This window comes from Rhinolophus ferrumequinum, chromosome 23 (genome assembly GCF_004115265.2).
Source record: "Rhinolophus ferrumequinum isolate MPI-CBG mRhiFer1 chromosome 23, mRhiFer1_v1.p, whole genome shotgun sequence".
Taxonomy (NCBI): Eukaryota; Metazoa; Chordata; class Mammalia; order Chiroptera; family Rhinolophidae; genus Rhinolophus; species Rhinolophus ferrumequinum.
This window is the reverse complement of record NC_046306.1, coordinates 1,875,129-1,892,666: the sequence shown is the minus strand read 5'-3', so window position 1 is coordinate 1,892,666 and position 17,538 is coordinate 1,875,129. Positions and strand designations below refer to the sequence as shown.

General features: G+C 56.0%; 1 protein-coding gene across 3 annotated transcripts in view; it reads left to right on the top strand.

Annotated features, from left to right (window-relative positions):
• The first annotated feature begins 660 nt into the window (after positions 1–660).
• The window catches only part of CDH4 (cadherin 4), a 432,992-nt gene continuing 416,114 nt past the window's right edge, over positions 661–17,538 (top strand). Inside the window, exons 1-2 of one of the 3 annotated variants that reach the window (XM_033094686.1) lie at positions 661–784; positions 2,959–3,070. In XM_033094686.1, coding sequence (XP_032950577.1) covers positions 728–784; positions 2,959–3,070 — 169 coding nt within the window. In that variant the 5' untranslated portion in view covers positions 661–727. Of the gene's footprint in view, positions 785–805; positions 1,898–2,010; positions 2,054–2,958; positions 3,071–17,538 lie in introns of those variants that run through there. The other 2 variants (XM_033094688.1, XM_033094687.1) reach the window with 2 other exon arrangements.

The following is a 17,538-nucleotide window of genomic DNA, read 5'->3' as shown; positions in this document are numbered from 1 at the left end:
AGGGTGTGCACAGCCTGTGGCCTGAAATACTGCCTCGGTGCTCTGTCCCTTTCTAACCGGCTGGTCTCACAAGGTAGATTCCTGAGCAGCCAGACATGGGTGGTTGGCCAGGAGGGGAACCTACATCTGGGGTCAGTGAGAAGACACACCAAACAAAGAATTGAGTGTCCACCCCCAACGTGGCCCCGGCAGGAAGTTGGATCAACACAGAAGGGGTGCCCAGTGTTTGGGGGCGGGGACCCCCGTGCCTTCTTCAGTTGTCACGCCGCCCACACACTTTTTCCAGTAGACGAGGTGTCGGTGGCCCCTTCGGCCGACGCGGGCTCCAGACTCCCTGCCCATACCCGGCTTCGCGGTGCGGGAGAGCAGGGAGCGCGGCGCCTTTAAGACCCGCCTCAGGCTGGCGAGCGCAGGGGCCGGGCGGCGGGCGGGGCCTCGGCGGGGCGGCCGCGCGGCTTCACCTGCAGTTCGGAGCGCGCGGAACAGAGGCGCGGGCGGCTGCGAGGCCGGCGGACGCACCGGCCCGAGGGAGCGCGCCGCCGGCCGACTTGGCCTCGCTCCGGAGCGGGGCGGCGATCGCGGCCGCGCAGCCGGGCTGGAGGCGCGGGGCCCGCTGGAGCGGCGGCGGCGGCGGCGCGATCCGAGAGGCGCGATCGCGGCGGCGGCGAGGAGCGGGGTCCGGACGCCGGGCACCGGGCGGGCGCCGGGGCGCGGCGCGGCGGGGAAGATGACCGCGGGCTCCAGCGTGCTCCTCGTGCTGCTCTCGCTCTCCGGTGCGCTCCGGGTAAGTTGCCGCCTCCCACCCTGGCTGCTCGGAAGCCGGGGCAGCGCGGAGCCGTCCCTGGAGCCGGCGGGGCGCGCACACGCCCGGAGGGTCTCTCCCGGGCTTCCCCGGCCCTCGCCGGGCGCTCCCGCCGCACGCACCGCTGCATCCAGCCGGCTCCCGCGCTCCGTGAAGCCTCCTGTGGTTGGCAAGAGCACGGAGCCGCGGGAGCAGCGGAGAGCGGCGGTGCTGAGCGGGGTGGGAGTGTGGGTGGTTGGGTGGGTGGGGGACGCAAGGAGCTCTGCCCTAAGCGGGACCCGCGGCGCATCCCTCGGCCAACCCCAGGTCCGCGGCCGCTGCCCGGAGCTCGGCTCGCCCGCGCCAGGGCAGGCTGCCTGCTGGCGGAGCCGGCGCGCCCTCCCCTCGCCCGGGAAACGCGTGCCTCCGGAGTTGGCGAACCCACCCGGGCCGAGGCTGCGGGTGCGGGGACCTGGTGGCAGCGGGCCGGGGATCAGGGTGCTGGGGACACCCTGTTTGGCCGCCCCTGCGGAGGGCTGGGGACTCGCGGCGCGGCTCCGCCTCGGTCCTCATCCTCTGCGTGCCCGCAAGAACCGTCTCTGCGGGTGGGCGGCTGATGCGGACCACGGGACACCCTCGCCGCCGAGTCCCCGCGGTGCGGGCTGGAGCGGGTGTCTGGCGGAGCCCTCGCTGAGCTGAGCAGGGCCGGGGAGCCAGGCGCCGGGCGAGCTCAGGGCGAGGGGATCCCTGGAGCGTGGTCCCAGCTCTCGCCTGCTTCCCTCGGAGCCCACGAGCTGCTCTCCAGCCCGGCTCCGCGCCTGCTGGGGGCAGAGCTCCGGGGCCGGCGCGCAGGCTGCGCCGGGGGCGCCCCTGAGGGAGGCGCAGGGGCCGCGAGAGTTGCAGGAACCCCCTCTCGTGGCGGATCGGCCTCGCTGCTCCTCCTGGGCCGCGCGGTGTAACCTCGGAAATAAACCAGCGCCGCGGGCCAGGCCGCTCCTAGGCTGTGGGCGTGGGGTGAGCTCGGCACTCGCCGAGGGCGGCTCCAAACTTTCCTGGGCTAGTGCACCTCCCTGGCTTCCGTCTCCCTGGAGCTTCGTGCCGGAGGACTGAGCCGCGGTGCGGAGCTTTTTCCAAGGAACGACCCCGCGCCCGCTCCCTCCCCGGGTGCTTCTGGGTGGGGGCTCCCGCGTCCTCGCAGGCGGTGGGTGCAGGGAGCTCAGGCTGGGGCAGCTTCCGGGCCGGGCGGGAGGACGCAGCCGACTGACTGTAGAGGTGCGTTCTGCTCCGCCGCCCCTGAAGGCGCGACTGCGGGGTGTGGGCAGCGCCCCTGCTGCCTGGGCTGGCAGGGGGAGGGCCCCGCCGCCGCCGCGCTCCTTCACCCGCAGCGATGGCAGGCTGGCTTCCCTGTGGCACTCTCGGTCTCTCCTTCCGTCCCCGCCCCCGCGGCTGACCTGTGGCTCCCACTCCCCAGTCTGGGAGGAGGCCACTCCACCCGCCCCAGTGCTCCCGTGTGGGAGCTATACCACCTCCCACTGGGCAGGAAAGCCTGGGCGCTCAGAGAACAGGAGATCCACCCTATCTGGTAGTTAGGGGAGCTCTCTCCCTGGGTTGGGCTGGAGATGGAGGCTCCTGAGGTGGACAGGCATCCAAGGAAGTGAGGTAAGGGGTGGGGGGAGAACACAGGAGGGTGGAAGCCCCCTCACCTCCTCACCCCAGTCTCCTTGCTGTCCCCCTCTGAGCAGTCTTGGAGAATCACCTTTCTTGTTCTGCCGCCATCTCCCTCCCTGGTGACTGCAGAGAGCAGACAACCTGGCTGGGACCTGGCCTGTCCCCTGGCCTGTCCCCTGGCCTCCCCTCCTGTCTGTCTTCATTGTAACCCTGGGCTGTCCTGCCTGCTGCCTTCTGGAGGGTCCTCAGACTTTCCCCTCTGCCACCGCCCCTGAGGCCCTGACACGCCTGCTGCCTGCTGTCCCTCTGCAGCACCCCGTCCCCATGCCAAAGCCACTTTAAGTCCCTGGAGACCAGAAGCACCACTGCAAAGTCTGGGTAGAAGCTGGGGTTTATCCTGTTTCTGTCACAGCTGAGACTGTGCACACAGCAGGCTCTTCGTGAGCGTCGGCTGGATTAAATTTCTGTGAACTTAGGTTTGTTCTAACCTCTCTTCTTTCTGTCCTCAGGCTCATAATGGGGATCTTACAGCCAGGGAGAGCTGCAAGGCTGGGTTCTCCGAAGAAGATTACACAGCATTAATCTCCCAGAATATTCTGGAAGGAGAGAAGGTCCTCAAAGGTAGGGCTGAGGGGGAGAGGGCGGAAGGAATTGCACACCTTGCTGTGGACGGGGGAGACATTTGGGTGGAAAATGCCAGGCTGGGCTGCCTTTGAGCCATGTCTTTGCAGAATGCTGGTTGTGAGGTCAGCGAGTTGTGGATTGGGCGACCTGAAAAACGTTTTGCATCAAAGGTGAATGATTCAGAATCCCTGTCATTTTTGAGTGAGGTGAATCATTTCCTGGGCCACGGATTAGGATTTGAATGTAACGTCACCCAAATACTGGGCAGAGGGAGACTTTCTTACTAAGTATTTTTATGTATGAAATTCTGGATTCTTAAATTATCCTTGCTTTGAAATGCACGGTGCAGCAGACGATGTTGTGGGAAATGTGGTAAATAAGCCCACAGACGTTCTGTTCGCAAACGTGGCATTCATTTTCATTACCGTCCCACCAACAACACGAAAACACACAGGCAGGAGGGTCCTGCCAGTTCGTGTGAGCGCCATCGCCGGAGTCTGTCCACACTTGTGATGGGCGAGTCAGAGGAGCTTCAGAACGCTGATGACAGTACATCATTTGGCATATTGATCTGTTTCCCTTTCCAGACAAACTAATTAGACTTGATATTTGCATGGGAGGGGAAATTAATCAGTGCTTCCTTCCCTAAGGTTTCAGAGTCAGAGCCGGAGTGTCTTGGCTACGCGTCTTCCCTCCCAAGATCCGTTTCCCAGAAAGTGGCAGCATTTAGCTGAGTCCAAAGTGATGGAGGAAGCGAACTTGAGAGCAAGCGCCGAAGCTAAATTTCAGCATTCATGACTGAACAGTCCTTAGGCGGCTGACTTTCTCCCAGCTTTGTGTTTTAGGGACTATAGGATTTTCCCACGAGTAGTGGGTATGTGAGATGGTTCTTCAGACACTCTCCCTTGGAGACGGAGCTTGTTGACTTGTTGGTTCCTGTTATATGAATCAGGGTTTTCGTTTTGCACTGAATCCAACTTTTCTTATTTGTTGTCCTCTCAGTTGACTGCTAAAGCAGAGGTATGATGCTATTAACTCTTTCATTGATTGATTACCAAAATAAAATAAAATAAAAACATAAAGCTCTCTGAGCCGTCGGCCTAGAAGGAATGGATGTGCTGTATGAGTAGGTGTCCGTGGTAACAGTTTTCAGGCGGTGCTCTGGTAATGGCGCTGTGTGTGTCATTTTAGAGTTGGAAAGGTGAGGCCATCGCAGGATCTGTGTGTTTACTGAGAATCCCTGCGTGCCTGCAGAGAAGGCCCAGAAGATTCTCTCACCCTCGGTACATTGGACTGTTGCAAATAACAGGAGACCCTTATGGCAGTGCGCTGTTCCCGTGTCCGGGAGCTGACATCCTCGTGCCTCCCCAGGTGTGAAGCTAAACATGATGAGATGTTGAAGCATCGGTTTTACTGAGGAATTTCAGAAAAAACTGCCTCTATTTTAGTAACAACAAGTGCTGCCCACCACAGAAGAGAGTGACAGATTCTCGTACTTTTTATGATTAACTGTGAGATTTCAAACGAGTGTCTCCTGTCTGTCCCTGTGGGTGGTGTGGGTCCAGGCTGCGCTGGGGGGGTAGAGCCCTGACCTCTGGCTGGATGTGGGCCTGTCCCACATGCCGAGATGGTTTTCACCTAGTGGCAGATGAAGACTCCATCATTGTAGGTGGACTTGGACCGGCTTCTGGAATGTGTGCGCGTGAGACTCGTTTTCTAAGCGCTTGTCCCGAAACGAGGCCCAGCCTGACCCTCCTTGAGGAGAGAGTTGCAGAGGCGTCCCAGGCGTTAGGGGTCCTGCAGCCCCCCTCCCCTGGCGTGGCCTAGAGTGCCATTGCTCCCCTGCACCTGGGTGCGACACCCTCGCACCGTTTCCTTCCTCTGGGTCTTCTCAAGAATCTCAGGGACAAAGAGATGTTTTAAATCTTACAAATAACGTTGCGCGTATGGAGGCGAAAGCTGACATGCACTCAAGCCAGGGCAGATAAAAGTTTCTCCATTTATTTATGGAGAAAACTTTGCAAACTACGAGACCCCAGTGAAGATACATGTGTCAACAATAAGTAAATGGCACAGTGTTTCTGTTCTTCTGGTAGGAATCAAGTTAAATAGGTAATGACGACGTGTAATTGAGTTATTCCAACAGAGAGAGCTTAACCTTAATTCGACAAGGGAAGCTTCAGAGCGTCACCGTTTCATTCTAAGTGTGCCGTAAGCCGTTCACGACTGCTCTGTGGCTCCGTCTCTGCCAGAGTCAGCTTCCCAGCAGCCCCAAATATCCAGAATCCAGAAGGAGTGATTTGTTACACAGTAATTAACTTGTTTATGATAAATGGATGGAAGAAATGTCGTGGCATTTTGTTTTACGTTGAAATGAAATGCGTTTGCTAAAACTTTCATGCTAATGAGGCCTAAAATAGTTTCCCCAATAGGGTAGCAGATCCTGTGGTATTGCGAACCTTTTGAACAGCCGATCTGCTGCGTATGACAACACGGGGCGTTCATTTAGCTGATTTGTAACGTGCCTAGATCCCCACCCCCAATCTGGTGCACCCTTGGGTGTTGCTGTGCCTACCCTTAGGAGGTAGTTTGGTTTTCGGGATAATTCACTTATGGCCATGATCACTGGAGCATGGTAATGTCTAAAATAGGACCATTAAGCCAGTTTCCTTAGGCTAAAGCAGAAGGTAGTTGGGGCAGTTGCTGGGCCGGTGTCTTGTTCTCCACCTTGTTAATAATTGACGGTCAGCCTGCCTGAGGCTGCAGCGGCGCAGTGACTGGCATTGTGCTCTCTCCGGCGGCCAGAGTTCTGCGAGAACCCAGTGCAGCTTCATGGCGAAAAGCCTGCAAGGATGGGACAGCGATAGGTGGCATCATCGGAGCTCAGGATGTGGGTGTCCTAGCTCCCCTCGCTCCCGGAGAAGAGCGTGACAGGTGAGGAGAAATGTCTGCTGGACGCAGAAGGGAGTGGGGGCTGGACATTGCCTGAGGAAAGCAGGTACACTGTGAGTCAAACGCTGTCGAAAGAGGAGTTTTATTTCTGATGACTTCATCTCATGAGACTTTCGGAGAAAAGCCTTCCCGCCCCCTCCCACCCCCAGTTAGTTTAGGACCATTGCAGGATTTACATCATCCGGTCAATATTCTCTCTTCCTTAAACCAGAAAACTCATGAGGGCCGCCACCCTGTCACTCTGGTTTGCCATTTCGATCGTTTCAGGATGTTCTCAGCCAGCAGGATAAAACCCGATAAATAAATAGATGGGGGTTAATTTTTCTCACATAACAATGAAGAAGTTGGTGGTCGAGGGCTGGAGCAGCAGACCTGTGGCACCTTCTCAGGCCTAATTGTTATTCTTACCGTTGTACCACCTTTAGTTTATTAGTTTGTCAGTTTATTGCCTCCTCATTGCAAATGGTTTGCTGTGGCTCCAGGCATTGCTTTCGAGTTCGGAGCAGAAGAAGGGAGGGAGCGGGAGCACCACCTGCCTTTCTTCTGTGCATCAGGAAAGTCAGCACTTTCTCAGAAACCTTGCAGAATTTCTCATTGGCTAGCACCAGGACACATGCCACTCCCAGCTGACTGCAGTGGGAAGCTGGGGAGCAGAGAATTGCACTGTCACGTTTGGCTTAGTCCTTGTATGACCCATCCCCTGGCCAAGGAGCAAATCTCTACCTGCAGCCTAATTGGGGTTCTGTTTTAGGAAGGAAGACGGGAGGCGTGCATGCCCAGGAGACAAGCATCTCTGTCTGCCAGGAAGGTTTCTGGAGCTTCCAGCACCCTCCCCAAACAGAGTGGAGAGGCAGTGCTTTGTTGAACGAATGGCTCATTTGCATAACAAGGCACAGGCTGAGGCAAGGTTGAGGGGAGACCAAATGCTGGTATCCAGAGTGGGAATCCAAGAACTTGCTGCCATGTAACAGGCATGTACAAAAGTACCATTATCTTCTTTACAACTGTGTTGGAAATGGCCTCTTTGCCCACACAGTTTGGCCCAACCCACGTCTGTGCAGACAGGTAACTCTTGCCAGGGCAGAAGGCGTCGCTAGACGCACGGGCAGGAACTAAGCAAATCTCACTGCGCACCCAACTCCCAGGGTCATGCCTGACTTGTGGAGTTGTGGGTGTGCAATCAGTATTGTCAAATGAAGTAATGAATGAGCCATAAAATGCTGACACTGTGATGTTTCTGAGTCCCCTGTTCATTCACCGACGAGCGGAGCTGCTGTGGATGTTCAAATAAATGACACCAGTGATGACACCAACCACGTATGATGAGAATTACTAGACACTGCAAGTTGCCTGTCCAATAGCCGTTCTCTCCTTCTTCCTTACTAATAAACACTCATCTGAGCTGCTCCATTTGGCTCACACGGAGCCCTGTTTAAGGTAGTCCCACCTCTAGTAGACTCTTGTACCCCAAGGTGGCAACATGGCCCCTTTCCAGTCAGTGGGATCTAATTAGGTTATTCTATTAGATGAGGCTTGTGGGAAAGCCTTACTTTTTCCGGAACCAACTCAGTGAGTCATGCTTTTTGCCTTTACCTCTTCCTCCTGCCTGGAATACTAATGTGATGTCTGCAACGGAGCAGCCGTTTTGTGACTGTGAGGATGGTGGCACAGGAACTAGGTCCCAGGTGGCATCCTTGAAGAACTACAGAGCTCTGGACTCATTTTCCCTGGAGAGAAGAGAAAAACAAGGTTTAAACATTACAGTCTTGTCCTACACAGCTGACTAATCCTCGACTTAGGGAAAACAAGAGCTGTGTACACTAGCGAATGCCTGTCTTTCCCTCTGCCAGCTAAGCACATAAGGTCATCTTCTGCCATGAGCCTGGGTTTTCCAGCTCCTTCTAACCATCCTTTGTTCCTTGGGCCTTGGCCCTACTCTGGCTTTAGTGGCCCCCCCCTCCTTTGTGAGTTAGTATCTATGTCCAGCTTGCTGGATTGCAGAGAGCACGCCATGGGCACTGGGTAAATATTTGTTGACTAGATGAAATGAACAGTCAACATTTTAGACTCTGTCTTGAGGCGAGGATATAAATGAATCTTGCACATATCAAGCCAGGGCTATCTATCTGAAATCTCCACGGTACCTCTTAGCCACCCTCTTCCAGGAAGCCAGGTGGTTCTGTGTGGGCGACTTTGTCCGCAATGTCCACTGGCTCCAGGGACCCATGGGCCCCACAAAGAAGCAATGGTGAGTGGAGATTAAGCCGGACTCAGCCCCAGTGCTGCCTTTGCCTGGCCCCAAGCCAGGGCGGACCTTGCTCTTGGAGCCAGAGAAATGCTTCTTCCTGAGAATAGAGACCTCCATTGCCTCCTGTGGGCATTCTCCTCAAGGGTCCCACGAGAAAGAGCACCCACAGCTGCTGGTGGAGACCACAAGGCCCCTGCCGCTGTGTATGGGGACGGCCCTGCCGCTTCAGGGGCCCGTGCTGTTTTCTCAGAAGCCTTTCCTGTCATCATTCCGCCTGGTCAGAGTTAAGAGGTTGAGTTTACAAAGGGAATCATCATACCCTTTACTTAGAAAATGGCTTCTGTCACATAAAAGGTAAGACTGGTGTGCTTCACTCATTGCCCCAAGAACAAAACCACCCCGGAGAGAGGGTCCTGATAGCAGGTGAAAACCAGGAGGCAGGTGTCTGCTGCCCCAGGCTTGCAGCAGCCTCGTGCCCCCGCTGAGAGAGCTGCTGGAGCTGCTGGCTCCCTAAGGTGATGGCCCAGGAGTCCCTCCTCCAGAAGGACGTGCACACACTGTTAGAGGTGAGGACGGCGACCTCCTGGTGCTCTGGCTTAAAGGTTAAGCAACATGTTTACATTTCAGAACTACGGAGCTTAACGGCAGCTTAAGATGAGGCGATTACAATACACTGTAATGACACTGAGTAGTCCTGGGCAGACTGTGTGCCACCCTCAGTGTCACCTGTCACCCTCACCAGAGCCTCCCCAGGGAGGTGCGATCGTACCCATTGTGTGGATCAGAACTGGGGACCAGCGACGTGGAGAGACGGGCTTGGTGCATGCGTTTTGTATGCTTTCCCTTTGTCCCGACCCAGCTTTCAGCTCACGTGTGTGTCCCACACAACGTGAGAGAGGGCGGTTTGGAGCGCTGACGCTGTAGGCACACAGGACACCTCCACTGTGCAGGGGCCCCACCCCGAATTTACCACTTATCCACGTTCAGACGTGCTAGTTGTCTCTCGTCCTGGACGCGGGCACCACACGGGCCCAGGGTATCAAGAAGTGCTTGATGGCAGTCGCGGGAGTGTGAGGGCTCGTCTGAAGTGGGTCAGAGCTCTGTGAACACCTTGGGTTTGCAGAACTGGCTCTGGCGTTAGAAGAGCCGGATTCCGTGTTGGCGACAGAGGTGGCACACAGCCCCAAGCAGCGTCCTCACTGGGCGTTCAGACTCAGCCAGTGCTGGGGAGGCAGCAGGCAGAAGGAAGTCCTACCAGGAAGCCCCGCGGGTTCTGGGCTGGGCCACGTCTGGGCTGAGCTGGGCTGAGGCACAGGACCGTTGCCATGAATGACTGATTGGCATAGAGCCCCGATGTTAACAGGCTGAAGATGATGGAGTGTGAGAAGCGCCCGGGGCGCCCCGGAACCAGCTCGTCGGGGGACATGCGTGAGACACAGCCCTCCCTCCCTCTGCACGTGGTCCTTTCTGCCTGGCTCTGGGGTCCTGGGTGTTTGCAGGGGCCTCCAGTCTAGGTTTCTAGGTCTCTCTCTCTCTCTTCCTTTCTTTTTCTGTGAAGCACGGTCAGGTAGATGAGAGAACTAATCATGAAGTGGGAGTGAGTGAGCAGGCAAGCATTTGTCTTTTCAAAGACTGTACCTATTTCGACTTTTTGAAGGAGCGATTTTTACTTCAAGTGAATTCCGCTATGAGAAATACCACAAGCTGAACGAGTTTTTTTCCGTCAAGGGTGATAGAGTCATCCCGCGTGTGTTCTTGTAAAACCTCGTGGCACTTACTTCTTCTTTTAATCCTCCAACGGGGGACGGTGGTATGTTGGAAGCTGGGCTGGTAATAATATCAGTTGCTTTTTGTCAAAAGTCTCCCAGAATTTTGGTGACTTTTTGCCTGGGCTCTAGGCTGCCCTCTCCTGGTGGCCTCCGGTACTGTCTCTGGCTGGCTCCCACCCGGCCCTTCCCCTTAAATAGAACAAAAGAAAGCAAACCTAACCTATTTAATTATCTTTGACCAGTGTGTGCTGCCAAAGGCCATTTCCCTTCCAGCCTCCCTCAGGGGCGAGCTGGTGTTTTTGCGGACTTCCCATGGGCTCCCCATGGGCTCATGCGTGCTCTCATTTAAAAGATACCTGCGGGTTCAGGGCAGTCAGAAGTCATGACGCCCAGCCCTCCGGGTTACGTGTAAGGCCTGTAGGATGGTCCCTGTCCCCGCGGCCTTTCCCAGGGAGCAATATACTCAGTTTACGGATTGTACTAGTTTCTTAGTGTAGTGCAAATAACCACAGACCTAGCAGCTTAAAGGACACAAATACCATCTTGCTGTTCTGGGTGTCAGAGTCCAACACGGGTCCCCCTGGACTAGAATCAAGGTGTCCTCAGGGCTGGGATCCTTCTGGGGACTCCAGGGAAGTGGCCTGGCCTCAGCTTCCAGAGGCCCCTGCTTTCCTTGGCTTGTGGTCCCTTCCTCCATCGTCACAGCCAGTACCGTTCTCTCTGTCTGTGCCTTTTTCTGTGGTCATATCACCTTTTCTGCCTCTCCCTCCTGCCTGCCTCTTCCGCTTACATATAAGGACCCTTGTGATGACACTGGGCCTGCCTGAGTCACCCAGGATCGCCTCCCCTCTCAAGGTCCTTAACTTGATCACGTAAGTGGAGGCCCTTTCGCCATGTCAGGCGACATACAAGGTATTCACAGGCCTCCTACATGCGCGTGTGATGATGTGTCCCTTCTGGTCCCACGTGTAAGGACCTGCTGTGTCTCTAGCACTGTGCCATGTTCTTTGTCCTTCCCCATGGAGGAAACTGAGGCCTGGGCGACTGAGGAACGCAGTGGGAGTCACGGGCTGGCGAGGCCGGTGAAGCCCGAGCTCCGGCTTTAGCCGCCCCCGCGGCCCTTGTGCACCTGGCCTCTTCCAGGAGCTCCTGCCCGATCGGCGCTGCGCCGTCTGTCATTAGGGCTCTGGGGGCCACTTCTTCGTGGGTCCTGAGCCGGGATTTGCACTTCGGAGACTGAAGGGCGAGCTGCTGCTGCAAAGCCTTGGGCGGCTCTGATCCGGCTGCTGTTAACTTCACCTTGTTTGGCTTCACTGTGTTTTCCCAGGACAGTGTGTGGGGATTTAGGAGGGATTAAGGTAAGCCTTCGGTGACAGGTAAATATCCAGAGGGCAGAACAAGGCCACCGCCTGCCTTACCAACAGAAGCATGGTCCTCATGGAGGATGGGAGCTCACCTGTCCCGGTGGGGCCCTGGGAGCAGCCGCAGGTGCCCACAGAGGCGTCCTGGCCTGGCCCGGTGCTCTGTCCATTTGGAACCCAGTTTCCTGAAGTTCCAGCCCCGGTGGGGGTGTGGACCCGTGTCTGCCCAGGGAGGACCTCGCTCTTTGTCCCTGACAGCTGGGGAAGATGACTTACCCCCCTCCTTCCTCGGGGTGGGCCTGTGTCTGCACGCCTGACGTGGAGAAATATGGGATTTGGGTTTGCGGTGGGGTCTGCTGGCCAAATGTACGTTTGAACACCACGGGCATTGATCTGCCTGGAAAGCTGAGAGGGGCCGTCGGTGGTCAGGGTTGCTGAGCGTGCAGGCCCAGGCTTCTGCTGCCAGCAGGGCCCAGGGAGAATGCAGACTGGCACAGGGCTGGGAGCGGGGATACTTGTGGGAGAGGGGCTGAATCAGGGGTGGCCTCCCTGCTCTGGCCTCAGTTTCCTTATCTGCAAAGCAGAGGGTGGGATGTCTAGGTGTGGCCCAGGAACTGTGGCCTGGGGATCGTTGCTAAACCTGGCAGGCCCCTGGCTCCCCACCCAGACCCACTGTAGTGCATTGGACGGTGGCCCCAACAGACACATTGTTTAGCAGGCGCCGTGACTGATCTTGTTTGGAGAACGGGTCTTTGCAGGCGTAACTGAGGGTCTTGAGATGACATTATCTTGGATTAGCTAGGTGGGCCCTGCATCTGAAAGGCTCAGAACAAATGTCCTTATAAGAGACAGAAGAGGAAAAGACACTGTCACAGAGGAGAGGCCATGTAAAGGCAGAGGCAGAGACCAGGTGATACAGCCACAGCTGCAGACCCCGGAAGCCGCTAGGAGCTGGAAGAGGCAGGAAGGAGCCTCCCCTGAACCTCTGGGGGCAGCCAGGCCCAGACTTCTGGTTTCCAGAACTTCAAGAGAATCAAGTTTTGTTATTATAAGCCCCCAGTTTGTGGCTGTTTGTTACAGCAGCCCCAGAACACTCATCCACCCCCTGAATCAGAAATCCTGGGGTGTGGCCTGGCAGTCTGCCTGTTTAATCCATCTCCCAGAGAAAGCCCGAGGACCTCGGCCTTGAGGCTTTTTAGCATCAGAACTGCAAGGGCCAGCACACCTTGGGAGACATGGTGGTGTCCACGGGGGTACCTGCGGCGGGGCGGGGGGTCACTGGCATCCTCTGTGTAGCTCAGGTGGGCGGTCGAAACGCTGCCGTGTATTCCATCTCGCCGGCACAGCAAATGAGGCACTTCAGTGTAGCCGTGTAGTATGTTACGTTACAAAGCGTGACACAGAACAATTTCATCAGAATTAAAATGTATATGGCACACTTTTTCTCCTCGCATTATCTTCCCCTGTCAAATGGAGTCTTTACAAGGATTATAGCTCCGATGATATCATGTAGGTACATTGTAAATATTTTGTTAATCTGAAGGTCTGCGTTTGGGAATGGATTGTTTAGCAGCTACTGCTGGAGAGGCCCAGGCTCGCTCCCTCTGCAGCTGAGTGTGGAGGCATGGCGCTGGCTGGCAGGGAGGCGTTTAGAGAATATGCCTCTTCTCTCCCCAGAATTGCTTTACTCTGCAGATGCAAAAAGGCATGATTTCTGGCTCCAAGTGTCTCGTTTCCTGCGCCTCCAGCCGCCGTGCTTTTGCTGCCTGGCTGCTGAGTTCCCCTGCAAGCCTGAGGTTGCATGCTCGCTCAGGAAAGCAGCTGAGCTAGGTTGCCAAGGGCTCCATCTCTGTCCCTGTCACTTCTTGGCAGCTGCATTTCAGGTAGCCTCATGCATACGTGGGATAGTGGCATGCCGCCCTGCCCGCTGGGACTGTGGGTGATGGGAGCCCCGGGTGCCTGTAGGGGCTCCAGGTCTTGGTATCTCCAAGCTGGGCTGTCTGTCTCTCTCTCTCTGGGCTGGGATGAGCAGACCAGAGGCCAGCGGCGGGGAGGGGGACAGGTGTGTTCCTTCCAGAGAATATTCGCTACAGCTGGATGCCAGCGTATCTCAGCTTCTGCTCACTGCTCCAGCTGGCCCCTGGGCTGCACTTTACACCTTTCCCCTGGTGCCTCGGCAGCCAGGGCACAGTGGGAAGGGCCCTGTCGTTGGAAAGTGCCAGGTACACCGTCTCGTGCTTTGTCCTGATGTGCAGGCTGGTTTGCACAGTGCGGCCAAGAAGGGGAAAGACACCCTTTTCCTTTCTATTTTCTACGATGTGATCGTTACAGAGGCCTTGGCTGACTCACTGTGAGGACACTCCTGGGCATTTGATGTCTGAACTCTGCAAACAGCACAAGCTGCGTCACGCAGCCACCTGTGGGGAGCACCAGAGTCCCGGGGGAAGCCCGTCCCGCCAGCACCGGCCCCTCTGGAGGAGCTGGGAGGACAGTGGGTCTGGGCTTCAGCCTATTGTGAAGTCCTCCTGTGCTGGGTGAGGCGCTAGCTCCTCCCCAGGCAGCCGACTGGTCTGCACAACCAATTGTGAGGTCGGCACATGGGCCCCCTTACGAAGCAGGGGACACTGGTGTGCCACAATTCGGGGTCACTTGTTGGAACCCTGCAGCCTGCACTGGAGGAGCTGGGTTTAAGCGGGCAGCCTGCCTCCTGAGGCCGGCCCTCCACCAGCCCTGCCTGTCCCCTCAGTCGCGAGACCAGGCACCTCGAGCTCCAGGGTTGGCTCCGCTTTTGGGGTTCCAGCCTCAGCGCCCCAGTCATGAGCTCTGTGGCACCAGGCACGTGCCGTGACCTGTGTGATCTGTGGCACTTCTGTCGGAGGAGCTGAGTGTTCCCCTCGCACAGGCGGGTCTGAGGAGCCAGCCAGATGATGCCTGGGCCGCAGGTAGCACAGCTGCCAGACCTGGCTCCTGGTCACTGACTCTGCTCAGTGCTGCGAGTACAGCAGTCCCGACTCAGCGGGGGGTGTCCTGCTCCCCGGGAATGTCTGCTGCCCTTCATGTCTCCATACCTGAGGCTTTGGGAAGGAGCCGACAGCCAGGACCCAGCGGGAAGCTGGCTCTCAGGGAAAACGCCATGTTCCTCACGTGGGACCAGGACAGCCAGGGCCAAGGGTGCTTTTTGTGTCTGCCAGGCCCCCGATCTCCATGGACGACCCCAGACTCTCCTCTCCGGGAGGCTGGACCCCCAGGTGCCCCCGGGAACAGGCCTTTGAGGTCGTCATCTGTCCACGAGACAGTAGCTCGATTCAGTGGGTTTTTAGGGTGCTGTGGGGGGACTTTTTTCTCTTCAAGGCCTTTACATTCTCATGTGTGGTCAGAGACCTTTTGGCAAAAGGCATGTTTTAAAGTGGAATGAATAAATTATAGAGTGGCTTATTTAAGGCTTTTAGGCTCAGAAGGGGAGAGGTAGCACGCGGATATAAGTTATTGGCTGTCGTCATTTATTAATAGGCTGTGGTATGATAGGATCGTGTCCTATCGTCCTGAGTGCCGGAGCCGTGACGCTTCGATGGCTCAGAAAGTAAGGGATGCCGAGGAGCCACATGGCAGCCTCCTTCCGTTTAGAACAGACACCGCTTTCTTGAGTTATCTTCGTCTCTCCCACCTTCCCTCGGGTACAAAGAAGGGGTTACACAACCTGTCTTATGTCGTTCTTCCATTTTAAGATAAAAACAGAATACCAGCAAAGGGCTGAAGGCTATAAAATTGTGATCAAAAGTCTGTAAAATTACAGAACTTACGTTTTCCTGAGAACAGAGCACCTCCTTCCACAGTGACTTTATTTTTTTTCTCAAAGGAGCCGGACAGCTGAAGGATTGATCCTCAGAGAAGTAGAAGATAAACTTCCATGTAGGAAAAAAAATAGAGTTACATGCCTGAAAGGTTAATGGCTGGTAAACGTCAATTTTCTACAATCCTGGCTAATAAAAATAGCTTATAAGACATAAAATGTCATGCTGCCAGAGTTGCAGGGGCCTTTGAAATCCATTTTGAAGTCTGGGATCCTTTGAAGATGGTGGGGGAGGGGGCAGAGTCTGTGCTTCAGGTAGTTTTCCTTCCTGGTGCAGTGTCTCCACCTTCCGAGAAGGTAGTCGCGGCTCCATTGTGCCTGGGTTTGTCTGGTGTGTTAAGTGCTGTCAACATGTCGCAGATACTCTGGATTCCTGATCCTAGAACGTGCAGTACACTTTATTACAGGAGACGTATCCACCGTGATAAACCGGAGCTGTGCTTGTGGGTCTCTGATATGCCTGGGGTGGGGTGGGGGAGGGGGTTGTGCTTGAAACACTGTGAGCGTGGTGTGCTCCTTAAACACAGCCACAGGGACAGGCTGTTGTTGCAACCCCTGAAAGTAGCAGGGGGTCATCTTTATGTTTTCAACCAGAATTCCAGCACAGGAGGGAGGTATTCTGGGCCAAACTGGGGATTGGAGGTAGGACCTCCTCACCTCTGCCTCTCCCTCTCTCTCCCTGTCCTGCAAGTTTGGGTGGGCAGAGCAGTCGGTGTCTGTGCCGTTAGAGGAAACTTGTGGAGCCTGTAAAAGTAACCGCTCGTGGTATCAGTCTCCCAGTGCCCTGCGGGTCCGGCGTCTTCCGCTGTATGACGTGGAGCCCATGGACACTGGCACTCCTCACGTCCAGCCTGGCAGAATCGGTGCCATGGAGGGGCCGTGGCCGGCCTTTCTGGTTTCTCTGTGAGCAGGATTCAAGCCCCCGGGAGCTGGTATGGAACCACAGGCCTGGGCTCCAGCATCTCACAAAGTGAGGCCACAGCCTGGGGGTCACGGGTCTGTCTTCAAATTCTGAACATCTCCCAGGCTCCCCGGAGGTGGCAGCAGTGGTCCTCACCTGCCGTCCTCGCGTGGCGTGTGAGGCCACAGGAACCTAAAGTAGGAATTGGGCTTTTTAGCACCATCAGCTTGGACCTCCCCCACTGCAAGCAAGAAGGGGTGCCACTAAGGGGATGGTTCTGTCACGATGTGAGGACCTTGGTTTCTCCCTTTCCCAACTGAAAAATAAACATTCAGGTAGCTGAGGTCTCCCTCAATGTGCCAAGGTTTGGTCCCGGGGACCGGTTGGGACCCCGAGGTTCACCCACTGGGGTTTGCAGGGGCCGTGTTTCCATCAGGCAGCTGAGTGGGAGTGGGGATGGGAAGAGGGCAGGGCTGGTGGAGAGTGGCCAGGAACGGGGGGGGGGGGGGGGGGGGGGGGGCGGGGGGGGCGGGGGGGGCGGGGCTGGGGAGCAGGACATTGCTCTGTACTCAGTTGCTTCCTTCTGTCCCTTAAAATTGGGTCATTAATGGCTTTTCCTCCCTTTACAAAAGAAGTGCCAAGAAGGGAACCCTTTTCAAGCCTGGCCTCGGGCCTCTTGGCAGCCGTGGTGCAGGATTGTCAGAGACATGTCCCATTGTCGGGTTCTAAAGGGAGGATTCTGGGAGGGTATCATTCCATGAAAAAAGTCCCTGGTGGCTTTCTGAGGTCTCAGCTTCAAGGAGGCACTAATTAATCACTTCCTCCAGCCCCAGGGGAGCAGAGGGGGTGCTACTCCCAAGATAAGGCGGCTGCAGTCTTCCCTCTGTCTGTCTGCTCCTCTCCCAGGCAGAAAATCCGTGACTCCTCCCTTTGAAAGGTGGTTATTTCATCAGGAAGGTGTCCCCTCCCTACAGTTATCTGGGAATTGTCTTAATGCATTTCTCCCTTATCAGCTTTGAAATAATATTATTTCCTTCTTGCTTAAATGCCACGCAGGTTAAAACTTTTGCTGTTGGAAAATGGCATCTTCAGTGAGAACCTTGTTTATTGTAGGAGTTCCCGGCCACTCTCCAATGGCAAGACCATGGGTGACCGCGGCCTTGCCTGTGTTTTTCTGAGACAGTGCCGAGTTCTGAGTGTCACCCAGTCGCTGTGGAGGCAGATGCTATCTCTCCATTTCCTCACAGGCTGCACTGTTAATCTCCATCGGTCTCCCAGTGAAACCGCTCTTCTGAGGCTGTAGCCTCTCTCCAGGAAGTGACTTGATTTTTGATGTAAGGAAGAGGATTAATGCGGTTGGATTTTGATAAGGCTGCTTGTCTAG